The 26,718-nt window shown below is 37.3% G+C and overlaps 2 protein-coding genes across 2 annotated transcripts; one reads left to right on the top strand and one right to left on the bottom strand.

The window, feature by feature from the left end:
• Positions 1 to 3,375: 3,375 nt before the first annotated feature.
• Positions 3,376 to 7,281, top strand: LOC121984289 (soluble inorganic pyrophosphatase 4-like). The gene is made up of 9 exons (XM_042537157.1): positions 3,376 to 3,603; positions 4,699 to 4,832; positions 4,926 to 4,954; positions 5,186 to 5,251; positions 5,330 to 5,437; positions 5,866 to 5,931; positions 6,052 to 6,172; positions 6,567 to 6,648; positions 6,989 to 7,281. Exons 2-9 carry the CDS (start codon positions 4,706 to 4,708, stop codon positions 7,029 to 7,031), a joined length of 642 nt encoding a protein of 213 aa, XP_042393091.1. The 5' UTR covers positions 3,376 to 3,603; positions 4,699 to 4,705; the 3' UTR covers positions 7,032 to 7,281.
• A 1,663-nt stretch (positions 7,282 to 8,944) lies between these two features.
• LOC121984288 (cytochrome P450 94B3-like) lies at positions 8,945 to 10,853 on the bottom strand. Its single transcript, XM_042537156.1, has 2 exons — positions 10,218 to 10,853; positions 8,945 to 9,921 (listed from the first exon to the last, which is right to left on the bottom strand). The coding sequence occupies exons 1-2, from the start codon at positions 10,826 to 10,828 to the stop codon at positions 8,976 to 8,978; spliced, it is 1,557 nt and encodes a 518-aa protein (XP_042393090.1). The 5' UTR covers positions 10,829 to 10,853; the 3' UTR covers positions 8,945 to 8,975.
• Positions 10,854 to 26,718: the final 15,865 nt, after the last annotated feature.

The following is a 26,718-nucleotide window of genomic DNA, read 5'->3' as shown; positions in this document are numbered from 1 at the left end:
CACAAGAAAGATTAAATGGATTGGCGATGTTGTCTATTGAAAAGAAAATAATTGAACATCTTGATTATACAAGCTTAATTGATATTTTTACAGCTAAAACAGCAAGACGTGTTGTATTCGAATGATTATTGGTAATATTTATATTTTTATTTGATTATATATTTGCAATATTAAATGTTTTTTAACTTCATATATTACTTTACATGTTGTAGGCTCACTAAAACATGACAACAATATGCATTATATTTTTATAGCTAAAATGGAAGCAAGACGAATTGTATTCAATTATTACAATTTATTTTTTATTATATTTTGAAATATTCATGTTATTTAACTCTTTATTTTATTGTACATTTTATAATCTAGCTAAAAAATCTTGATCGCATATTTAAAGGAGGATTATATTTTGAAGTGTTGATGATTTTTTAAGTTAATATAGTAGTAAGATGGTGTAAGGGGCCCTTTTTATTGAAGTTCGACTCAGGCCATCAAAATCTCAAGTACGACACTGCTTGCACTTGATTGAACTTATTAGTTTTAAAAAATCTTTTAAACTTTCTTACCATGAATGTTGTTTCGTCATTGTCGAGAGATGTTTCAGAATTTGGTTCTTCCATTTTCGCCTGTAATGTAATATTTTGCTTCGGCTCCTTCTTTAAATCTGCACATCTAGACTCATGAATTTCAAATGTAGAACATATCTCTTCTAAATTATTTACCTCTAAGTCTCTAGAGATGTAATATGTATCTACTAAAGTTGACCATTCAAGTGTTCTGAGAAAAGCGTTAAATGTATACCTTAGCGAATCTCGGTTGGTTACCTTTTTCTCCGAGATTCATGAGTTCGGTAATTAACTCCTTTAGCTTGGCGTGTAGATGAGGAACTGTTTCACCTTCCTTTAGTCGTAGATTCGTCGGTTGATTCCGAAGAAGATCTCTTTTTGCAAGCTTGGCTTCGGAGGATCCTTCATAAAGTTGCAGGAATTTTTCCCAGAGGTCTTTTGTGGACATGTAGACTCCGATTCTATTTACCTCTTGTGGTGGCAGCACACTAATCTGATGAAATTCTGCTTTCCCGTTGGTCACAAATTCGGTTTGTTCCTTCTTTGTCCAACTTCTTCTTTCTTTAACTCCTTATTACTGTCGGTAGATATTACAAAACTATTTTTCAAAATTAGAAATATATCAAAATAAGTTTTAAAATATACCTCCATTTTCTTCTTCCAATGTGAGAAGTCTCCTTCGAGTTTCGACGGGTGGATGCTTGTTCCGGCTATTGTCTTTTGTGTTTCGTTCAATTGTTAGTCCTTCTGAAGCGGTTGAGCTCTCATACAATTGTAGGTCCCTTGCGGCTGACAAGAGGGAGTGAATTGCCCTGCACAATAAAAATAACGAATACCTTTCTCAAGTAATCGGGCTTAACACAATTACACACTTAATTAAAAAAGAATAATAGAATTAAAATAAGTACGAGACAAATAGATTTTTACTTGGTTGGCAATAAGAGGATTGCTACTCCAAGGAAGATAAGCTCACTATAAAGATCTCCTTCTCGAACAAAATGTTGGAGGCGGAGAAGCCTCGTACACTAAAATGAAGCTCATAAATGAAAGTTAGACAGAAGTTCGAAGTACAAAGTGTGTTATTCAAAAATGAGAAGACTAGAGCTTTATTTATAGTCTACTGGTCAAAACTGACTGTTTGCTAGCGTGGCACGGTTCGGATGCTCGGGCCCTCTTCGGACGCTCCTAGTGTGGCAAATCTCATCTTCTCGCAAATGGCTACGCAACGACAAAAGGATAAAATTTTATCCTGCTCCATGCGCTCGGACCGTCGCAGACGCTAATCCACAACGTAGAGACTACGGGGCACCCTCGCTGGGCAAAAATAGTCCTGGCGCTCGGAGTAGCTCTTAGCGTTCAGACTCTGGGCACCCGAAATAGCTTCAGGCACCCGGACACTAGTCAACTCAGAGTTGAGTTTTGGTTTGGGAATTCCACTCCGGCTTTACTCACTTAAGTGATCTCGGCCATCCGGAATAAGGTTCACTCGAACCCATTTTCCGACCTTCTCGATCAAGCTTTCGCTCCCACTTCTCGTCCCTCAGAAACATCATGTGGTTCCTTCTCGTTCGTCAATGTACTATTCTACAGTACCTCATCATTTAGATGTACACAACCCGTCGACTTCTTTCCGTACTATTCTTCTCGCTAACTTTAAGATTTCCTGCATTTTTCATTTTACTCTTGTCAATTATTTTGACGTTGCATTCAAAAACATAATACTAGTATTGTGTGCATGGAGTGTTGATTTGTACAGTGTAACACTATATTGGTATCGATGTCGGAAATGCAATACCATAATAATATTGTTCTTTAAAATTCAAAATATGCTGTTCTTTAAGTACTGGCAGCATCTGATTGATTAGCAGGCCATATTGATGGGCAGGAAGGATAAAATGAGGAACAAATATGTTCTTCAAAAAATTGAAAAATTAAGTACGTGTTCTAAAAATTTCACAACTTTAAATGGGTGCTGAAATATATTCTAAAATTTTCTTTTTTCATTTAACAACCCATTTTCCACCCAGTCAAATTTAGCAAAGAAAGTCGTAAATGTCTACACTAGAACTAGAGAACAATATCCTCCCTTCTAAAAAGATGAAATTGAAACTCTTTTCTTTTAAGAGGTTTTTTTTTAATACGAAACCTCCCAATTTCTCATATTTGAAAAATAACTTTGGGTGGCAAAAGGTTAAGCGCCCCCATATAATCGATTCTATAATTATTTATAGAAAGATAAATTATAAATAATTATATTTTTAAACAGTAATCATTATATTATATGGGGATGATAGATTACCTGCCGAGTGACTTTATTTTTAAATAATGACTATCCCGAGAGAGGACAGAAACTTGATGATCACGGTCAAGAATATGAACCTCCATCTATTATGACAACGGCCATGCAATGACCTCATGAAATATATATTGCAATTCACGATTTGAGTCATCAAAATTATCTAGTTAATGACACTCACTTTCGGCCTCCGCAACAGCTATTAGGCAAACCTGTTCAGCCATTGGAAGAGGATCGCGGGACCCACAGGAATTCCATCTGCCTGGAGCGACATCTGTTGTGCATTTCCCCGGTTCGCCCGGAGACGGATAACTACAACGCGTTCCTCTTTCAGGAAGTACGTGGCGTCTAACGCACTGCGATGGGGACGCCATCTCGACCGTTGGTTGAGACCGCTTCCACGTATCTGTTCGTCCGGTCCTGTTTGGCCAGCCATCGGACTATTCGAAAGCGCGTCATGGTCCTCGATGGGTCCCAATGAAATCAAGTAAATGAGAGAGATCCACGTGGACTGGGGGGGGAGTGGAATGGCGTCGCGGGATGCGCTGATTCCGATTCCTCGATCAAACGCTGGGAAGGCCTTTAATGAAGCGAAGGCTGCGTTATAAGTAGGGAGCAGACAGAAGCGGGAAAGCCGATCCGAGCTTCCGTTAATCTTCGATTATCTGCTTTCGTCCTTTGCTTCGGTCTCGGTTCTGCCGAGTTCTGGGAGAGAGTAGCGGCGCCCCTGTTCGTCGTTCACAGGTATCGGTTCTTTTACGCCTTTCTCCGAAGATCATAGATCTATTTTTGTGTTTTTTTCTTACTATTTTTGTCTTTGAGTTTTTTGCTGCTCTTATGAGATCGGATCTGTTAAGGAGATTAGTCTTGGTTGTTAGCAGATGTCCATCTCGTTCCTGAGTTCTATTCGGCATTGTAGCTTTTTTTTTTTCCTCTTCTTACTTAGATTTGTACACATTAAGTAGTTCCCCTTTTCCCCCTGAAAATTCGGCGAGAAGGCGCCTGTCTCGGTTTAAATCTCATTTATGTTGGATTTCTCTGCAGTGAATAGGTTTTCTGCAGAGAAGTTTAATTTGCGAATCTCGGTCTTGGGTTGGTTAAAACATTTTCGAGATCTGTTCGAGAGATGTTTCTGGATCGGTTAGATTTGACTTCGTCGACAGTTAATCCGATGGAAGTTGACTGACCGTTGTGCTACTGGTTTTTTGACTATTGAACTTTCTTCCCTCTCGAATTTTTTATTTGCGGTGTCTTGCTTAGTTGTGTTATATTCTCCGGACTAGTTGGCTTATGATTTTTTTTTTCATTTGCAGATATGACTCTTTTTTTTCTCAATTAATACTGTAGCATATCTGCCCTTATTATCGAGGTTGCATTTCTTATTCAACGTACCTGATTGGTATAGTATTATTAGTTTCAGAATGGACATTATGGAATTGTACAAATTTGATTAGATCCATAATCTTAAACCGGGATGAGTATAGGATTGTGGTTGTTGAAAGAGTTGGTACAAGATGCAAAGTTATGCAGCCACTAATTAACTTGTTGATTGGCATTTTCTTTGTTTTATCTTTGTAGAAAATACATAAATCTAACAGGGCATAATTAAGCTCACTCTGGCAAAAACTCACAGAACATTACTTTTGCACATGAAATGCATTCCTTGACTTTTTCCCCCTTTGCCTAAATCATTTGATCCTTTATTTTTGTAGTTGTATGGAATATGTTTCTTACTTTTTGTTCATTATTATAATGTTTTCCATTGTTCCAAATACTACATTTTCTGGATTAGGTTGCAAGTATAGTTGATACTACTAATATCCATTGTATGCTTTTCAGTCTCACCATGCCACTTGAAGTAGCAACTAAGTCTTCTGACTCAAAACTTTCTCATCCACCTCTCAATGAAAGAATACTTTCATCCATGACAAGAAGATCAGTTGCAGCACATCCTTGGCATGATCTTGAAATAGGCATGTGACAATCGTCTAAGTTTCATATTAGAACATTTTTCATTTTTTTCCTTTTTAATTCAAATCTTTAGTGGACTTGGATGTTGTATGCAGGTCCAGGGGCCCCTACGATATTCAACTGTGTAAGTAACTATATTTTTCATGAAGAAATTCTTGAATGTAAGATAGTGCACCAAAGCATATTTAATTTGTATTTTATCTTCAACAATTTCGTAATTTAAACATTTGAATGCACTAAAGTAGACAGAACATATGATTTTACTGAAGCTTGTCATGGAAATGAGAAGCATACTTGAATCTGTGTTAAGACACTAGAGAAATTTTGAAGAAGCAAAAAAAAAAAATGCTTGCAGGTAGTAGAAATAAGTAGGGGAAGCAAAGTGAAATATGAGCTTGACAAGAAAACTGGCCTGATAAAGGTGTGCATAAAAACAATTACATTTTTGCCTAATTTTCTGCTTTCTATTGTTAATTTCATAGTTGTTTCACTGTTGCAGGTGGACCGTGTCCTTTATTCATCAGTTGTGTATCCTCACAATTATGGTTTCATCCCTCGTACTCTTTGTGAAGATAGTGATCCTATGGATGTGTTGGTCATTATGCAGGTTTGTTGTACAAAGATTCTGTAATACATTTTTATGTATGTACCTTTATTTATTCAAAGTGTATAGTCATACATTGCATCATTTAAGTCAAATATTACTACTTGAAGAGTGAACTAAAACTTTGATTTAGGCATATATCTAGGGTTACAAAGGGAGCTTTCATTCTAATTATTTAATTATTTCCCATTGTTTTGTTATCTATTTCTACCTTGTTTAGTTAGCCAAGTGAAATACATTTTATATGTATGTATACTCGTACATTTCATTACTTAAAAATGGATTAAAAATTTTGATATAAGCATATAACTAAGGTAACGAAGGGAGCTTTTATTCTATTTATTTCCAATTGTTTTGCTCTCCATGTCTATCATGTTTAGTTTTCCAAGTGAGACCTTCTAAAATAGTTGTCTTGTATGCTTATTCAACAGGAACCTGTACTCCCAGGATGTTTTCTTAGAGCTAAAGCCATAGGTTTGATGCCTATGATTGATCAGGTGCGGCTTTTGCACTGATAAGCTGGATTCTTTTAATTTGTAATTTAAAATATCTCAAAAGCTGCATATTCTGCAATGGTTGTTTGACAATGGATGATTGATCTATGTTGTTGGAAACAGGGGGAGAAGGATGACAAGATTATTGCTGTCTGTGCTGATGATCCTGAGTACAAGCATTACAATGATATCAAGGAATTCCCACCTCATCGATTAGCTGAGATTAGACGCTTCTTTGAAGATTGTATCCTCATATGTTTGCAGATGCATTTTATATACAAACAACTTATTTTCGAGAGGTTACCTACAAGTTAAAAGAATTAATTCTCAATGATAGCAGGAGAATAGCATAGACATTGGCCCTTTAAGTGTGTGACAAAATTCATCGATCAATGTCTTGCGTACAAAAAGGCAGTGGTCTGTAACTTTCTAGGCAACATTACTTCTCAAGGTGAGAGTTTTTCCCTTCCTATACTTTGGACTAGGTCACCCAAGTTGCCAATGGTAGATTTTTTTGTGCAACAAATAAGGGAAGTAGTATATTTTGAAGACCCCTTACCTCATGTACACACTGATCCCTGTTAAGGTATTAAATTTTGCTTCAACAAGGTTGGTGCTCCGTGACCATTGGAAATCAGATAAGAAAAATGAAAACAAGGAAGTAGCTGTAGATGACTTTCTTGATGCATCAGCAGCTGCCAAAGCAATCCAACGATCCATGTAAGTTTTCTAGTGTCATTCTCTATTGTTAAATTAATCTTACAAAAATACAATTGCAATACCTGTCTGAAAAGATACTTTTCTAAAATTGACAATTTTTTATTTCAAGTTAAGAAAAGATAATTTTTTTTTGTTTCTTGCTTTCCAACTAGATACACTAGAAGAAGGCCTTTCCTTATCTGAAACACGATTGTGTAATGGAATTTAACAAATTTTAGCTGTAGATACAATAATCTTTTCCAATCGGGATTTAGAATAACGTTGTTGTTTGGATGGATATTTTTTTCTACAAAGGAGTTGATGTATCATCTCTCATTTGAATTACTCACTGTATTTGCAGGGACCTCTATGCGAGTTACATTGTGGAAACCCTGAGAAGGTAGGGTGCCTAGTAGAAAGATGGATCTGGGGCTACAAGCTTTTGCAATCAAACTACTGTACTGCAGTCATTTTATATATACATAAGCATTCAGGTTTCACATGTTCTTATTAAGGCCAAACAAGCTTTTGCCACGCTTCTACTCAAGCATATCATGAATGGTTATTCTATATATTGAATTTGTTATCTTTTTTGGAGCTTGAGAGCATAATGAAAATTTTAAAATATGCTTGATTGGCCAAGGGCCACCTCCAGTGTTGTGCATGGTTAGCGTATTGATATTTTTTAATTTTTTATTATTGTATGTGACTGGACCATTGTTTTTTCGTGTAGATGAATCATGCTTATCAAATCCAAAGCTCCTTGTTGTGGGGCATTAACATATTTATAATGGGGCACTACAAAATGACAAAATCTATAAAGTATCATTTTTTTTTGTCGCTTTTTTGTTTTTTTCTCCGTTGGCTTCCGTCTAAGATTGGCATCGTGCAATTGAATTAACAAGCTTTTTTTTAATTGGGCAAAAATACCCATCATTTATAAAATTATCAAATGTGCATTTCATTTTCAATTAAAATTAAATGAGCATCCCATTTAGCACGAATTGTATATCCTTACATGATTTAATTATTTAGCGTCAGAGAAGTTAGCAATAAATGATGATCACATTTTTATAATGATATTATATTATTTACTTTGAGGTTTTATTTTTTTTTTACTCTACCTAAAAAATTTTATATTAATAAAAATATCTTTATCTCTTTTAAACTCATAATCTTTTCCACATCGTCTAATGTGAGATATTAATTGTATTCCAAATGACATTCATTACTCTTATAGTTTAGACTTTCTTGTAAACATTCGATCACTCTTAATTTTTTCTGGACTTTTCCGTAAGTATTCGGTCACTCTTGATCTCATCCGGATCTTCCCGTAAGTATTTGATCATTTTTGACCTGTTACGGACTTCCTCGTAACCTTTTGGTCACTCTTAATATACTTCGAGCCTCCCCATTTGTTTAAAAAAACTCATACCAATGGAGATATCATCTCTTTTAAATCCAAGATTTTTTTCATATCTTTTCAATATGAGATTTTAATTATATTTCCAACGATCCTCCTCTCAAACACATGAATCATCATTATTCTCATGGTCCAAGTCTCTCTGTAAATATTTAGTTACTCTTAACTTGTACTAGACCTCCTAACAAGTATTTGGTCACTCTTGACCTGCTTCGAACCTCCCTACAAGCATTGGTCACTTTTAACATGTCATCCGATCACTCTTGACCTGCTCCAAGACTCCGTGTAAATATTCGATTACTCTCGACATACTCCAAGCCCCCCCTTAACTTTGTTTAAGAATATCTATATGACATTCGATCTGGATTATAACTCTAATATTATTTATTAGAATTGAAAGAATTCACATAAGAATTCCATCACATTTATTATATTTTAAATGAATATATCATGATCAATCATGTATACGCTACCATGTCCTTCTAGAACGTGTATTATTAGTGTGACAAAGAGGACTCGTAGATGCTTGCTAGTACTGTGAAACAAATTAATTCATGATGAGGTAGGTCAATTTATCAAAAATTCATCATACGGGGTGACTTGACTTGTCATTTTAGCGGATTAGAAGCCCTCAATTTAATTAAATTCAAGATGGATTATAAATTAGACGAGTAAACCCTGAGCTTGTAATAAATAAATAAAAATACTGAAATGTTTAAGTTTGAAGTGCACCAGTTCATTTGGCTTTCTACTTCAATTTAAATTTTTTAATTTTATATATTTTTTTTCTTAACCCGGTGTGTCAAGCGAAGCCCACCAGGGCCATCCCGTAAGGGTGCAAGCCCAAGCGGGTCGATCTGGTTGGACCATGGGCCATCAACTTAGACGGACTAATAATCGACAATGAAAGATAAACAAATAAATATTATTTCTTAATTGGGGAGGATGCATCGCCACTTCTATTCTTCCTCCTCCTCACCACCATCTGCAGCCCGCCGGCCATGTGCGCCGTCAGCAGCGGCACCAGTACCGGCGTTTTCTCCTCCACCATCTTCAGCTCGTACTCCAACAGCATTGCCGCTGCCACATACTTCATCTGCACCATCGCCATCTCCTTCCCAAGGCACGCCCTCGGCCCCGCCTGGAACACTGGGAACTTGTACGGCGACGCTCTGGCCACCACCGACCCTCCGTTCACGTCCGCCTCCAGCCACCTCCTGTGGTCGAACCCCCCGCACCCTTCCCCCCAAATCTTCTCCATTCGCCCCATCCCGTAAGGAAAGTACGTCACCCGGTCCCCCGCTTCGACCCTCGTCCCGTCCGGGAGCACGTCGGGCGCCGCGGCGTGCTTGGAATCCCACGCCACCGGGGGAAAAAGCCGCATGCTCTCGCAGAGGCACGCCTCCAAAACCCTCATTTCCTTGATCGAATGGTAGTCCAATCGCCCTCCGAGCCGCCCCAATTCGTCCACGATCTCGCGTTCCGCGGCCGGGTGGCGCGCGATGAGCCAGAAGAACCAAGTCAGCCCGGCGGAGGTGGTGTCCCGCCCGGCCATCAGGAAACTGATAACCATGTCGCGGACCAACTCCTCGTTCTGGCCGCTGGAAATCAACCTCGTCAGGAAGTCGTCGTTGCTGCTACGTTCTTCCACCACGCCGCCCTTCTCCATCTCCGCTTTCCTCTCCCGGATCAGCTCCATGATTTGGGAGTGGATCAGGCTCACCGCGTCCCGGAGCTTCCGCTCCGTTCCGATCCCTAGCGCCCGCTTTAGCTTCCAAATCACGGCCACCGGTGCCGTAGCACGTCGCGCGCTGATTGCCGATGCCACCTCGAAAGCCCTCGCTAGTTCCGACTCCGGCAATAAAGCGTTGCTGCAATAATAAATAAATATTTATTAAAATAGTAAATATATAAATGATTTTTTATTTAATTTAAATCAGCGAAATATTAAATAGATAAATTTTATATGATATACCGTATCAAAAAATTTAATATAAAAAAAATCATAAGCGTATATTAATTTTATATTATTTATATATTAAATAGGGAAATATTAAATTGTATATCAATATCATATTAAAAATTTAAAATTTTATATATTTTTTCACTAATTTCTAAATTAGAAATGAAATAAATCCGAAATCACTAAATTGAGTAACGGACAAACCTCAGATCGCCTCCGAGGCAGCTGGGGTCCATCCCAAGTGAAACTTGGCAGATGACGTCGAAGGCGAACCGCCGGAGCAGGTCCTGCACGTCTACGCAGCGTCCGGTGACGCTGGCGGCCCGAAGGCGAGGCAACAGTCGGCCGCCGGTCTCGGCCTCGAGCTCGGTGATAAGGCCCTCGCGCATCGACCGCACGGTGAATTCACGACTGGCGAGCTTGCGCTGGGCGTGCCAGAGCTGGCCGTCGGCGTTGAAGATGCCGCTGCCGAGAAGGTCGCCGAGGATCTCGGTGAAGGGCTTGCCCTTGGGGTAGTTGGCGAAGTTGGAGCGGAGGACGTGTTCGACACAGGCCGGGTCGGCGGTGAGCACGGTGCGCCGGGCGCCTAGCCGGTGGACCACGACGGTCTGCGTGGGAGATGACGCGAGGAGGTCAGTGTACCAGTCAAGAAGTCTGTCGCGGTTCTTGTAGAAGGCTACGGAGCATCCGATGAGGGGATAAGTTTTGGGGCCGCCGCGGGGGATGTACTTGTTATGACAGAAGATTATCGGAAGGATTTGGAGAATGATATTGAGGAAGACGAGGAGGAGGAGAAGGCATAATAATATGGCCATGGTTTAGGAAAATCAAGAGATGGACTGAATTATTATGCATGTGTATATATATATATATATATATTGGAAGTCGGCATGTTTGTGTTGGCTAAATCATCCAGAAATGGTTAGTGAGAAATTGAGCACGTGAGAGTTCGGAAGTCGGCAGGAGGACGATTGATTTCTAGTGGCTGAATCAGGCGAGAGAGGAAAAGAGAGGAAGGACATGGGTACAGCTAGATGTAGCTGCCTGCTGCATTTGTCCGCTTTGTGGGGGTAAAAATGTGAAACCGTCACACTAATCTCACGCTGACGGTTCTCTTATACTGGTCAGATGTGATTTTGAGAGTGATTTAACGAGAACACGGATGATAAAATATATGACAAGATGTCTTCTGTACCAATTATTGTAGGGAGGGAGGATCGATTCTCTAGTTCATTTTATAAATTAAAGAAAATAGATTAAGAATCGTGATCATGATTAGAGATGTTAATAGATCATATTCAGGTAATTGAGTATAGGATTTTAATGAATATATTCATGCCTATCTTTTATGATTATAATTTTTTTTTCTTTCTATTCAATTATTATCATTCAATAAAAATATATTAAAATTAACATCAAAATATATATAGCTTGCGGGTCTTCTCATACGGAATGCTACGGATTGCTTAGGTAGAAAAATCCGTATAATTCTATTTTTTTAAGAAAATCCGTGTCATATTTTTTTACCAAATCTGTTTTTCTTCCGCCGAACCCCTCCTCCCCACATGTGATCCTCCTCCGCCGCTCTCCTCGTCGCCGCCCCACACGCGATTCCTCGCCTACGCTGCGCCCTTCCCTCCCTCTACTTGACGTCAACCCTCATCGCGACGCCGCACTACAGCAGTCCCTCGCCGTGACCTCACCAGCCCTCCCTTGCTGCGCCCTCACCAACCCTCCCTCGCCACGCCCTCCTGCGAGTCTAGGTTTTCCAACCGTGCCCTGCCCTCCCTCACTGCGACTTTGACCGTCACCTTGCCGAGCCTCCCTCCCTCGCTGGGAAGAAGTAGGTTTTCCCTACATTGCGACGAAGCTAGGTTTTCCCTTGCTCGTCGATCCGTCTCCTGCCGGCATTTCTATTTCAGAGGCTTTTGAAACCTAACGGCATTTCTATTCCATCACCGTGAGTTCTTATTTACTCACTACTATAACCAAGAAATTCTCATTGGCTGTGATATATATATATATATATATATATATAAACAAAAATAGTAAATTTATTTGAAAAAAATTATTTAATATATGTATATATATTATTTAATTCGATATTCAGATAAGATATCAGATATTAATAGTTCCTCCATATCTTTTTCCATTCGAGTCGGATATTCAGATGAATCTATCATCTCTAATCATGATCCGACTATAATTAAATATAATTTTTTTTTAATCTATCATTTTTTAAATTATAATTTGAATCAGGACGGATGATCAAAAATCATCGAAATAGGATGATAAATTAAAAATATATATAACTAATTACAATTCGATGTAGAAGTATTATCATATAAATTCGTTGTCAATTATTAACTGGTATGGAAATATGGGATCTTCTAGAGAGGCGGTCAAGGTGTTTATCTGACAGGATGTTTGATAGATGCATGCTGTCGACGGGACGCGCTTACAGATATAAATGTCATTATAATGAATATGAAAAGGTTGTGGTTCGGGTAACACGAGCATGATTCATCTTTCGTAGATATTTTATTTTAATAATTGGATGGATAAGATCAAATAGTTTAATTTTAGAAATGACCTTATTTCAATCATACTTAAACAAAAACTAATTTCGTGTTTATTAAATATAATATTTATTAATAAATTATTAGGTATATTCATGCTTTAAATGATTGAGTCAAGATAATTTATTCCACCATTTTAATATTTGGTCAAGTGTAAAAATATGCCGTTATAAAATAAAAATATTAAATCAGGTAATATTGAATTTGAGATTATTAATTTGATCCTATAAAAATTTTTATTATTCGTTAGAATAAATTAGAAAAATACTCACGGCGAATAGTTCAGAAGTCCAATATTCTATCGTTCAAGTAAATTATGATTTGATAGATGATAAAAGAATCTAGGAGTTTTTAATCGATTAAAAAATTTCAAGATAAATAGAGAAGAAGTGCAATGAGAAAGTTAGACTAGATAATTGATAAGTTATAAAAAAATTCAAGAGATCTTAGTACTTTGCTCAAAAGATTAAGGTCGACTAAAAATATTGGGATATGTTTTCTAGGTTATATATAGTTAATCGATAATTGAATCTTAAGTAAAGTTGTGATCCTCGAGCAAATCAATCAACTAAATAGATGTTTAATTTAGTTGATTAGGTAGTCAATTGTGAGAATTTTTCTGATGAATGAAAATTTCTAGTTTGGCTTGAGTCGATTGAAAGAAAGTTCAGTGGATAAAAGTGGCTTAAGTCAAATAGGCAGTTGATTATTGAAAACGTCTTAAATTGATTTTAAAAGTATCCATTGGATAAGTACATTTGTCGTTAAAACCAATTGAGTCGATTGGAATACGATATTAGATTTATATAGATATGAATCGACTAGAGACATTATCGGTTGTTAGATAAGCTTGCAACTTTATCCAGTCGAGCTAATTAAAGATTGAGCTGCTTGTGATGGATTTGTGGATAATCGTTGAGTCGATTGGAGAGTAACTATTAGCAGATAATTAGAAAAATATGGAACCATCATATATGATAATGACCTCCATTACAATGGCTTCATCTTGTATGGAAGGATGTTCAACAGAAGCACAGGTAGCAAGCACATGATCATGATGAGACCTTTATCGACGATAAAACTACGGGATCGACTCTTACCTAATTCGAATAGAATATCATGTATTTACCATCTAATACATTTGATACATGAAAAATGAGGAAGTCCTAGAGACAAGACTTCTTAACATGAAAGATCCTGAAACAAGGTCCCTTGACATATAAAATCCTAGATGCATTGTAGGTTGCTTGTGTGAGGCGTTACTGGAGACGAAGGGTTCCCCTTCGTTACTCCCTTTGCTGCAAACGCTAAGGAGACGAAGGGGCGTCCTTTTCCCCTTCGTCTTCCTTAGGCTTCCTATAAAAGCAGTGTCCAAGCACATATCCAATGGGGAGCAGAAGCTTCACGAAGGTGATCTGAGAGGGCAAAGGATTGGAGGTGATCGTGTGCGAGCAAAGGGAGAACATCCAGAGGCTGGGATTTGGCTCGTGAATCTTGAAGCGCTTTCCGGTTGCTCCGTGATCGTGCTTCCGACAGCGGCAACCTCTTCGTCGATTGTCGACGTCTTCAGTTGCGATATCTTCGGGAGATCACTGTGAGTGGCTACCGCTTTATTTAGGTTTTGTTCCATGCTCTCAAAACTACCAACAATGGTATCAGAGCATGCATGGTTTTGAAAGCATGGAAATCGACGCGAAAAAGTTCACGTTTTTCTTCTTTTGTCGAGAAGAAGAAGATGAACAGTAACACTGTTCATCAATTGAATCGATTCAATTGAATTGAATCGATTGAATTTTAGTTTCAATCGATTCAAAAATCATGCACAATACCTTTTTTTTGAGTATTGAATCGATTCTTGAATCGGTTGAGAGAAAATGCACAGTAATTTTGACAAAGCACAGTGAAGAAAAAAAACGTGTATAAAGAAAAAAAAGGTGCATGCAAGTTTTATTTTTTTTTTCTTCACGCATCGAAGAGTGCATGTGTTCAAATTTAATTAAATATGTTTATTAATTAATTAAATACATACTGAGATGTATTATTAATTAATAAATAAATATTTAATTAATTTATGGTTCAATTTATTATAAATGGAACCAGACCAACTTGGCCTATCAAACCAAGGTCTAGTTTAAATTATTAGTTGATTTAAGCAGATCAGTTTGATTCAATAATACTTGAAGCTGATTCAAATTATTTGTTGGTTTAACCAGTTTAGTTTATTACTGAATTAATTGGGGTAAGTTTGATTACAGAAGTTGGACTGATCAAATATGACCAGATTAGTTCTGTTGTATCAGATTTGGTCATAAAAAAATTAGATTTGTTCTAATAGGTCAGACTTAATCCAATGAGCAATTGGATGAATCAAATGAACCTGAGTTTGATTAATAAGTCTAAGATTGACTCAAATGAGCTTAAACAATAACAGAATATAAGTCCAATTAGATTAGTTCTAATGAGGACAATAGACTAAGCTTAAGATCTGGATTCCTGATCGACCGATCCTATGTGTCAGTCACATGAGACTCCCCAAAATAAGGAAATTTGTTTTTCTTAATTGTTTGTGTATTCTGTATATTTTGTTCTATATGTGTGAATTGAATTAGACCGGTTTTTGTTACTGGTCTGTCAGTTTTGTATTGACATCATGATTTTCAATTCCAGATACAAAGAACGATATACACGATGATTGGTCGCTATGAACGACAACATGAGCTATGGGAGGAGATCAAGAAGCTGGAATATGACTCGGATCACGGAGTCGGTAGGCTTATTGGTCGGTTCGATTGGTTGTTCTGGAATCTCGAGCAAGAAGGGTATCCAATCCAGGAAACAGAAAGAAGATGGTCTCTGGTTTATTCATTATCAGAACATCTAAGGCAGATAACATTCCAACTTTGGGATGATTCTGATGGGCATATCTCATATTCAGAGATGTACAGACAGTTACTTCATCTGGAATGGGGTCTTGATGAATCTGAGGAGGATCCAAATCCTACAGAATCTGAAGATGATCCGGAAATGAACCTCGAAGAATTTGAAGAGGATCCAGAAATGGATCCTGAAGATTTTGAGGAGGATCCAGAGATGGATCCCGAGGAGGATCTAGAGATGGATCCAGAAGAATTAGAGGAGGATCCTCAAGAATGTGTAGAAGATCTAGAAATGGATCTGATGGATACATCTGAGGCTGATCCACCCATCATAGAATCCGGGATGAACGGGATGCAATTACCCACTACTCTAGCATTTATCCTATTGGGAATAGTGCTAGCTTATCTAGTTTATTAGTGTTCTGTTTACTGTCGTTATGTACGAACAGTGTTAGCTTATCTGGTTTGTGAGTCATGTAATAATTTCTGTCGTTATGTACGAACAGAGTTAAATAATGAAAAGTTATGTTATATGTTAACAAACTTGGAAATGATTAGTTCATTTCATGACATGATTAGTTCATGTGAATATGATTTGTTCATATATCCATATGATTAGTTCATATGAAAAATGATTAGTTCATTTTAATAATGATTCATTCATTAGATGAGATGTGTGTAATATGATTGATCAGTGTTGATTAGATTAGAACATACAAATGATGAGTGGAAACAATGCTATCACTTGATTTTGTAAACTAACTCTAATTTACACAGAGTCAATAAATAATTACATATATATGAATTACACTGAAATAATAAATAATTTGTTTATTTATGTAGATCATGACAATTAAAAATATCATAGCTGAACTCAATAAGGGTGAGAAATTATATGGGGATAACTACAAAATCTGTCACCTCAAGATACAATACGTTCTTGAGGAACAAGGAGTTCTAGAGGCTGTAAATCAATTCTTGGAGGAACCGGTTGATGGTTCTACAGCACAGCACAGACGTGAACTTGGTGCCTATAAGGCATGGAAAAGGAAGGACTCCATTGCTAAGGGCATATTGATTAGTTCAATAGTGGATGACCTGGTATTTGAGTATGAGCCACTACTATCGGCTTATGCTATCTGGGTAGCCCTTAGAGAGAAGTACAGTGGAGTCAGTCTGAGTAAGCTCCGTTAGCTAACTATCAAGTTTGATAACTATAAAAAGTGCTCAAATGTTACCATGGCCCAACATCTCAGGGAGATTGGTAACATGATTCGAGAGCTTAAGACTGCTGGTTATGCGTTGACCGATGAACAACAGGTTCAGGCAGTTATCCGTTCCCTTCCTGATTTTTGGGAAACGATGAAATAGAACCTGACCCACAGTGAGAGTATTAAGACTTTCACTGAAGTCTCACACCATGTTGAACTTGAGGCGGAGAGGATTAAATTCGCAAGGATTTCGGGTCAAGCTTTTGTAGCTGAAGGTTCTGGTTCCAAGAATAAGAACAAGTGGTTTAAGAAAGGAAAGGGGAAAGGAAAGGAGGCTAATGCTGTTGCTGCGAAAAACCAAATCAAGAAGAAAGGAAAGAAATATGGACAAAAACCTAAGAGCAGGTTGACTTGCTTCAACTGTGGCAAGAAGGGCCACTTTGCTCGGGAGTGTGCTAAGCCTAAAAAGGTAGATCCATTTTTGTCTTCTTTCCACGAGCAATATGTTGCAAGTACAGTATTGTTATCTGATTCGTATCCTTTATGGATTGTAGATTCAGGAGCAACAAACCACGTAGCTCGTGATCGAGCTACATATGTGGAGTACCGTCGGGTACCAGCTGACAACAAATGGATATATATAGGAAACAATGCAAGAACTGAAGTTAAAGGAATTGACACTTGCAATCTCAACCTACGTGGTGGAGGCACCTTGTTTCTACATGATGTCCTGTACGCTCCTGAGATTCGACGGAATCTAGTTTCTGTTATTTGTCTTCTTGATTTAGGTTACAATGTAAATTTTTATAGTCGTTGTGTGGAACTTCGATTTAACTCTGTGTTAATTGGGTATGGTTTTGTAACAAATGATTTTATGGTTCTTGATGTAGAACCAAATAATAATGGTGGTTGTTTTTTAAACATTGCTCTTACTAGTAATGCTGATGTTAATGATGAGATTTGGCATGCTAGATTGGAACATATAGGACAAAAACGAATGAATAGAGTAGCTAAGGAGGGCCTTTTAGGCACTCATGCTAAGATTAACTTGTCTATATGTGAGCATTGTCTTGTGAGAAAGACGACTAGGAAACCATTTGGTAAGGCTATTAGGGCAGAATCACCATTGCAATTGATTCATTCGGATATTTGTGGTCCAATGAATATGAAGGCTAGAAATGAGAGTTCTTATTTCATTACATTTATCGATGACTTCACACGTTTTGGTCATGTGTATTTGATTTCTTAAAAATCTGAAGTATTGGATTACTTTATTCGTTACTTGAACGAAGTTGAGAATCAATTGGAACGTAAGGTTAAAACCTTGCGCACTGACCGTGGAGGAGAATATTTGTCTGATCAGTTCAAGACAATGTGTAATGAGAAAGGGATTATTAGACAACTAACTATCCCTGGACTCCACAGTAAAATGGGGTTGCTGAAAGAAGAAATAGGACTCTTCTTGAAATGGTTAGGTCTATGATGGCGCAGGCTAATTTGCCAATCTCCTATTGGGGAGATGCATTACTAGTTGCGACCTATACTTAATAAAATACCTTCAAAGTCAGTTCCATCTACCTCACATGAACGTTGGACAGGCAGAAAGCCAGATTTAAGTAATCTGAGACCTTGGGGGTCAGCTGCCTACGTTCATGATAAGACTCACGAATATGAAAAATTAGGACCCAAAGGTAAGAAGTGTATCTTTATAAGGTACTCTGAGACTTCTAAGGGTTATGTTTTTATTGGTGAGCGACAAGATGAAACCATCTCTAAAATAGAGTCAAGAGATGCTACTTTTCTTGAAACTGAGTTTCCAATACGAGGTGAAGTTGATAAAACAATTCCTCTATATAAGATAGAGGAGGAGAATAATGTTCCTTTATCAACAGATCAGGAGATGCCTGAATCTAATCAACCGAGCAGGAGTAATTTACCACTGAATGAGTCAGTTTCTCAACAGTCTAACTTTCAAAGAAGTAGTCGTCAGATTATTTATCGGAGAAGGTTTGATATTGAGAATGAGGTATTGATGGTTCTCCTAGTTGACGATGAGGAACCTTGAATAGTTAAGGAAGCTTTGAACGACTCAGTTAGAAAAGAATGGAAAGTTGCAATGGATGAAGAAATGGAGTTAATGAGAAAGAATCAAGTTTGGGAATTAGTCGATCTTCCTCCGGGCCGAAGTGCTATTGGGAATAAGTGGATTCTCAAAGTAAAGAGAAAAGCAGATGGATCGATTAATCGATACAAAGCTCGATTGGTTGCAAAAGGATATACCCAAATGGAGGGTATGACTTTGAATAGACATTCTCCCCAGTTGTGAAGTTTGTGTCAATACGTGTCATCCTAGCTATAGTAGCACAATATGACATGGAATTACATCAGATGGATGTAAAAATGACTTTCCTTAATGGTAATCTTGACGAAGAAATCTATATGGAACAATCAGAAGGTTATGTTGTTGAAGGCCAAGAGAAAATAGTATGTAGACTTCAGAAGTCTATATATGGGCTAAAGCAAGCGTCAAGATAATGAAACATAAGATTTAATGAAGTAATATTATCTTATGGTTTCGAAATGGTCAATGAGGACCATTGTGTTTACCTAAGAAAGGAGAAAGGAAAGTTTATCATTTTATCATTATATGTTGATGATATGCTAATAGCTGGAAGCGAAATAAAGTGTGTGATAGAAGTCAAAAGTTGGCTTTCATCGCAATTTAACATAATAGATATGGGAGAAGTAGAGTACATCTTAGGAGTTAAGATCGTTAGAGACCGATCAAAAAGGCTTTTGGGTTTGTCTTAAGAAGCTTATATCACTAAGATGCTACAACACTTCAATATGTCAGATTGCAACGTTGAACAGATGCCTATAACGAAAGGTATTGTCTTGAGGAAAAATATGTATCCCAAGACTCTTGAGAAAATAGCCGAAATGAAGAAGAAATCATATGCCAGTGCTATTGGTAGTTTGATGTACACTATGTTGTGTACCCGTCCCGATATAAGCTATGTTGTTGTCTTAGTTAGTCGTTTCCAGTCAAACCCAGGATCGAGACACTAGAAAGCGGTGAAGAGGATATTCAGATATCTTAAAGGGACAGCTGATTATTGTCTCTATTACCAATGATCAGATATGAGCCTAAGTGGCTACTCAGATGCAGATTGGGCAGGGGACCTTGATGATAGAAAATCCACATATGGCTATGTCTTCTTGCTGAATGATGGCGCCATCTCATAGAACAGCAAGAAGCAGACTTGTGTAGCATTGTCGACAATGGAAGCTGAGTATTTGGCTTGTGCAGCGGGTGTGCAAGAGGTTGTTTGGCTAAGAAGGTTCCTAAAGCATCTGAAGATTGCTGAGGATAGTGGGAGTCCTGCTACTGTGTACTATGACAGTGAAGCTGCGATAGCTTTTTCTAAGGATCCCAAATATCACAGCAAAGGCAAACATATAGAAATTAAATATAATTTTGTAAGAGATATTGTTGACAAGAAAAAGGTGATTCTTGAGTACATCCCTACACAAAATATGCTTACTGATCCTTTTACTAAGCCATTGACTAAAGAGTTATTTCATGGGCATATGAAGTCTTTGTGGCTTCGAAGAATGTAACAATTGTAAAGATATTTTGATAAATGAAAAATGTCATGATCTATTTAGTGTATATGTCTTGGTTATATTCGAATAAAAGTCTCGATAAACATGTTGGCAGATTGAGATTGGTCCACTCACATGGACAATCATCTCTATTTGTTAAGTACGAATAAAGGTAAGACCGTTACTTATGGGACAACTTATGTAGCTGTGAATAGAGACATACTCGTAAGTTAAAGTCATCTTGATATTTGTGTCAAGATGAGATCATTTATGTAATGATTGAAGTAAATGCACCCACCATTTACTGAATCTTCTTTAGGCCATATTAGAATTCATATGTTGAATTCAGGATTAGACATTGGGAATGTCTAGATCAAAATCTGTACAATGTTAAATTTTGGGAAAACATGCGCTCTTTTTAGAAAAGAGAATAACATCGTAGCATGTAATTCATACCACATGTGCTATGGCGACAAGAAGGGTAGTAGGAGAATGGATCCTTGCTTCTCTACTATGTGAGACCCTTGAGATTATAAGTTAATCTCGATTTTACCCTAAGTGACTATTTAGTTGTCTACTTGAAGTTCTGATCAGTGTCTGCTACTTTAGCATGTTTCCTATTGGCTATGGATGATTCGGTCTATGGAGCATAACTAGGAAAGTGACTGATTCACTACAACAAAAATGTTAAAAGACAACACCCCTACGACAACGGTTTTAAGAGAAAGTGTTGCGTATTTGCTCAAAGACAACGGTTTTTGCCAAAACCGTTGTCTTTGAACTCCCCATTAAATATAAAAGACAACGGTTTTGGGAAAACTGTTGTCATTGAGCGATTTATTTTTGAATCAACAACACTTTTTACAACGATTTTCTAAAACCGTTGTCTTTAAGCGCTTTTTTTAGGGGCTACGACAACAGTTTTAATAAAACCATTGTCTTTTGCTTTATTCGTTTCGTCATTTCCCCTCGCAGTTTTGCTTTCCCTCTCTGCAAAAATCTTTTCGCGCCGTGTTTTTCCTTTAGCATTCCCAAACCCTAAGCCATTTTTCTTTCCTCTCCTCGACTATCTCTTCACGCCATGACACCAAATGGAGCACTTGCGCGAGATTTGCAAGTGCCTCAAAACCCTAGTCGACTTCCTCCTCTGCCATTGCGACAGCCTTCCTAAGTACACCCCAAGCCATGGGATCCTCCCTTTGACCTGTCGCAGACGAAGCTCAATCCCTCATCTCCTCCATTGTTGCTCGCAGTTAGTCCCTCTTGACCCCGTCAGTTCACTTCCGAAGTAGTAGCTTTCATTCCAGCGATCGGCGATGGGAGGAAGAATCTAGGGATTCGCTTGCATCCAGCGAGGGCGAGGAGGTCCATAAGTTTCGACATACTTTGATCCCCTAGAGGGAAAGATCGAGACAATGGCAGTTGTAGATGAGAGAGATGATAATGGAGGAGAGGCGGAGGTGAGCATCAATACAATGGCTGCCGCAAAGGTAAGTAGTAGTAGTAGTATCCAGAAGCTCAGGAGTCAGCAGACTGACGAAAATAAGCAGAATTCCCTAACCTATGCTGGTGTAAAGAGGCAGTCGAGGAAGACGAAGTCTACTTGGGTCTGTGAAAACTGTGGAGATGTACAAGCACGGTGGTGGGGAATGTGCCCAAACTGTCAAGTGGCAGGTAAGTTTAAGTGATTCGTGGAGTCTGAGGTGAGCAAGTTAAGGGGGATTGAGATTTCTGAAGCCCTAGCTAGTTCGTGGCTCCACCAGAGTCAAGAATAAGCACCCCTTTCATCTTAGCCGAAGTGAGAACAGGCACAGACCAGTCAGAATGGAGAATTCCGCTGTGAGTCCCTTTTCTTGCATATACTCTCACTGGGAAACCTTCAACAGCAATAAGGTTTCGATGGACTCTTCTTTTTTTTTTTTTAGTATTTTTAAGTTTTTCTTTTCACCACAAATTGAAGTTCCCTTTGCTTCTCCTGCATAAAGACCGTGTTTGAAGAGGTGTTTAAGTAAGATCAATTATCCATTGGGGTTATTATATTAAGCATATGATTAGGATAATAGTAATAATGTTAGATAATGAAATGAATTTGTTTGCTGAATTAGATGGAATATTTTTATCTGTTACTATATACTGTAATTTGAGGTGTCAACTAATCTAATCCAGTGTGGCCAAGCTACTTGGGCCATGACTATCATTCCTACTTAGGAAGGGGTGAGAGTTCTTAACGGCACAAGTCACCAAACTTGCAAGGTCATGTTGATATGAATTATAGGTTATATCTTGAACATGTATATCCTTTCTTTATGCTTCGTTAGCAGTTTCATTTCTAGAAGTTGCCCTCGTTCATATTATTTGCTCGTTTAATTTTTTGAACATCACAAAAGAGAAGTATTATTTCCTAGCATCATTTTGTACCTTGTGGAAGCTTTTCGAGTCATAGCCATGCAATATGATTTTTTTTTTTATTTCAGAGTTTTTCTTTGAGATCATTCCATGTTTCATGGAATCTTAGTCCTTTCTAATGTTGCATTTGATTATCCATAAATATGTGCATTATAGATGAGCTACACTTTGATGTTGTTCATCTATTTTTTGCTCAGTGGATACCTCTTTCCAACTCTCTTGTGAAGTGTTCCTAGTTTATGGATAAAGGGCACATTCATACTCATTCTTTTATATGCTATTTAAACTAAAACCTAAACTGATTTGAAAAAGTTTGTTGATTTATCTTCAAAATTATCAATCTGACAGTGCTTTATCTTATTTATAATAATATAATTTCAATGGTGAACAATGATCTCTATTTTGTAGTTCAACCATACAATTTGGTTCTTTTTACACACTTTTTGATTTTGCAGGCAATTTCATACATTAGAACATTGTATGCCTTTACAAATGATACTCTTGCTAAGTATTCTTATGCAACCTCACTTCAAGCTACACTAAGGTATGGAATACCGATTAGTCTAGTGCAAGGCCTTGGTCTTGACTTCACATATGGTATTTCTATATGTTCTTGTGCTTTACAACTTTGGGTTGGGAGGTTCCTGATTTTGAATGGAAAGGCTAATGGTGGAGAAATTATTATAGCTTTGTTTGCTGTAATTTTGAGTAGCATGTAAGTAAGCCTTGTTATGAAATATACATTCATCTATAGTATATCTTTTCATTTTCTCTCTAGGATATCTTTTGTTCTCATTAAGTCTGTCATTTTCAGTGGACTTAATCAAGCGGCTATCAATTTCTATTCATTTGAGCAAGGGAGAATTGCTACTTACAAACTTTTTGAGATGATAAGCTGTTCAAATTCTTCTCTTAATCAGGATGGAAGTACCTTAGCTACAATGCAAGGAAATATTGAGTTCAGAAATGTTTACTTCAGCTATCTTTCACGTCCAGAAATTCTCATACTGAGTGGCTTTTACCAAAATGTACCTGTTAGAAAAATTGTGGCCCTTGTTGGTAGGAATGATTCTAGAAAAAGTAGTATAATTCCTCTTATGGAGAGTTTCTATGATCTTACCTAAGGTTTGTCTTCTTTGACTATGTTTTCCTATCATACACTAATGTACGTTTCATTGATGCTTAACAGTTTTGTCTTGATTTCTTGATGCAGGTGAAGTTCTATTGGATAGGGAGATACAAAACATCTGAAGTTGGAATGGTTGAGAAGCCAGATTGGACTAGTTACCCAGAAACCAACGTTGTTAAGTTTGAGCATCAAGGATAATATAGCTTATGGAAGATCTGCTACATCTGATCAGATTGAAGAAGCTGCTAAAACAATTCATGCACATGATTTCATAACTTCTCTTGAAATGGGATACGAAACTCAGGTTGATCTTGCACATGTTTAATTTTGAGCTTGTCTTTTGATCATGTTTAATTTGGGGTTGAGTCTCATTTGATATTCTATTTTTCATTACACTTATTGAACATGATGCAATATAGGTTGGTAGGACTGGTTTAACATTGACTGAAGAACAGAAAATAAAAATCTCAATAGCTCGTGTTGTGCTTTCAAATCCTTCTATTCTTCTACTGGATGCATGAGGTCACAAGTGGACTTGATTTTGAGGCCGAAAAGGTTGTTCAAGAGGCTCTGGATATTCTCATGTTGGGGAGATCCACTATTATAATAGCTAGGCGCCTTAGTCTTATTTTGCTCTATATTTGACTCTGGAAGTTCTTTCAAATTTTCATTTGTAGATACATGACATTCCTTTCCTTTAAATACACTTGCAAATTTGCTGAATTTTGTTACATTTACATGCCTTTTCTTCAGCCATTTAGTTTGCACTTAATAGTGTTAAAAGTCTACAGGTTCTAAGCATGTTTTGCATCTGTGTGACAAAGATTCCTATTGATCTGTTCCAAGAAGTGAATTGGTTGTTTGTTCAAGTGTGCCTTCTCACATCTGCATAAGGTAAAAATTTGACCCTATATTTCTTCCTTAGTGTGCAATTTTCTTTCTAATGAATCTTTTAGTATTCAATACCTCTCAAACACATACATATCTATCTGATTCTTTGCTATTTTTCCAAAAGTTAGTTTATAGATGAAAAATTTACAGAATTTACTGTTTCCAATGCTGGGCATTTACTTCAGGGATCTATTATTTTGCCAACTATAATCTTAGGGCAGTTGTCAAAAAGTCATTATCGTGGTTATAGATAAAAATTGATGTAATATCTGCTTGAAATTTCAATATTAGCAATATGATTGTCTAGAAATGTTTTCTCACTTATACATGACGTATAATATAGATGGTAGGAAAATTGAGCACTATATGGTAGTTACATTTTAGAAATACTAAGATTATGTTTTATGATGCACTGAATCCCTGGTGTTTTGACTCATGATATCCTAGAAGAGTTAACATTAATTTTTTCTCTTTGTGAGATGCACTTCCTTACATCATTTCATGGATATGCAGGTTTCAAGTTGTTCTTGTATAGTATCAAATGGACTGCAAGAAGTTCCTGCAATTCATTAAAGAGAAGAAGAAGAGAATTCGGGATCATAAAGAGGCCTCCTTGAAATGGAAGCTAAGCATAAGCTTAAAGCTTGGTTGTTTGTTAATTTTCTTGTGTAGTTAATTTTTGAAATTTGAAGATAATATTTTCATGGATTGAATGTAGTAAATATTTAGTTTTGTATTGGTGGTTTGTTTATATTAAATAAAGATTGGTTGTTTGTTATTTCCATGTTATAACATGAACATTAAAGACAACGGTTAGAAATATTGTAAAAAGTACGTAACCACAACATATTTTTTTTTTTATAAAAAGTGATAAAAGACAACAGTTTTATCTGTTGTAAAACATATTAAAATTATCTACCACAACGGTTTTAAAATTAATCTGTTGTAAAAAGAGTCTACCACAAGGGTTTATTTCTGTTGTTGAAATTATCTACCACAACGATTTTAAAATGTGTTCGTATTCTTCGTAAACAAATTTTGAGCATATAAACAACAACGGATAAAAACCGTTGTTAAATGTCTACAAAGACAACGGATTCAAAACCGTTGTCGTAGGGCAATACATTCTACAACGCCCTCAGTTACAACGGTTTTTTGACCCTACGACAACGGATAATATCCGTTGTCGTTTGCAGTTTTTGTTGTAGTGATTAGAATGAATGGATTCTAGCTAAAAAGGAAGATTAAGATTGATTTACATCTGTGACATTTATTCACTGGTACCGGTTACATTTTTAGTTCAGTACATAAAATGCAATTGTGAATAATTTGTTTGATTAGAGATGTTGAACATGCTCTTGACATATGGTCAATATGAGGGATTAGAGATGCTCATGATGATGTAAATAATTTAATCTGGGGTAAAGGCAAGCCATTTATGTCTTTGATTCATTCTATGGACATTTATGTCTCTGATTTGTTCTATGGAGCAGCTAAGTAAGGTGTAACAATCTTCTTAGCAATTGAATGCTCACTGTGCTTGCTGTCGCATGAACCATTTTCCCTAAAGTATGGAATGAATGTTCTGATCTGGTCTTCGTGACTTGATCCCCATAAAGTCTATGTGACTTATTTGGTCTGGTCTTCGTGACTTGATCCTCATAAAGTCTTTGTGGCTTATTTGGTCTTTGTGACTAAATTTTGCTCTGGTCTTTGTGACTTGATCCTCATAAAGTCTACGTGACTTATTTAGTCTTTGTGACTAATTTCACTCTGGTCTTCGTGACATGATCACCTTGTAGTCTATGTGACTAGCATGGTGTATGTGACCATATGGATTGACTTGGACGAGTGGGAGATGTGAGACGTTACTGGAGATGAAGGGTTCCCCTTCGTTACTCCCTTTGCTGCAAACGCCAAGGAGATGAAGGGGCGTCCTTTCCCCTTCGTCTTCCTCAGGCTTCCTATAAAAGCAGCGTCCAAGCACATATCCAGTGGGGAGCAGAA

Source organism: Zingiber officinale, chromosome 5B (assembly GCF_018446385.1).
Source record: "Zingiber officinale cultivar Zhangliang chromosome 5B, Zo_v1.1, whole genome shotgun sequence".
Classification (NCBI taxonomy): domain Eukaryota; kingdom Viridiplantae; phylum Streptophyta; class Magnoliopsida; order Zingiberales; family Zingiberaceae; genus Zingiber; species Zingiber officinale.
This window is presented reverse-complemented; position numbering and strand designations above follow the sequence as displayed.

What these genes read in the sequence shown, in the direction of transcription:
- LOC121984288 (XM_042537156.1), bottom strand. Translation starts at nt 10,828, where the DNA reads ATGGCCATATTATTATGCCTTCTCCTCCTCCTCGTCTTCCTCAATATC. An exon ending in TGCCTCGGAGGCGATCTGAG is followed by an intron (nt 9,922 to 10,217) that starts GTTTGTCCGTTA and finishes TTATTATTGCAG; the next exon opens with CAACGCTTTATTGCCGGAGT.
- LOC121984289 (XM_042537157.1), top strand. Translation starts at nt 4,706, where the DNA reads ATGCCACTTGAAGTAGCAACTAAGTCTTCTGACTCAAAACTTTCTCAT. An exon ending in TTGGCATGATCTTGAAATAG is followed by an intron (nt 4,833 to 4,925) that starts GCATGTGACAAT and finishes TGTTGTATGCAG; the next exon opens with GTCCAGGGGCCCCTACGATA. An exon ending in TAGACGCTTCTTTGAAGATT is followed by an intron (nt 6,173 to 6,566) that starts GTATCCTCATAT and finishes ATTGGAAATCAG; the next exon opens with ATAAGAAAAATGAAAACAAG.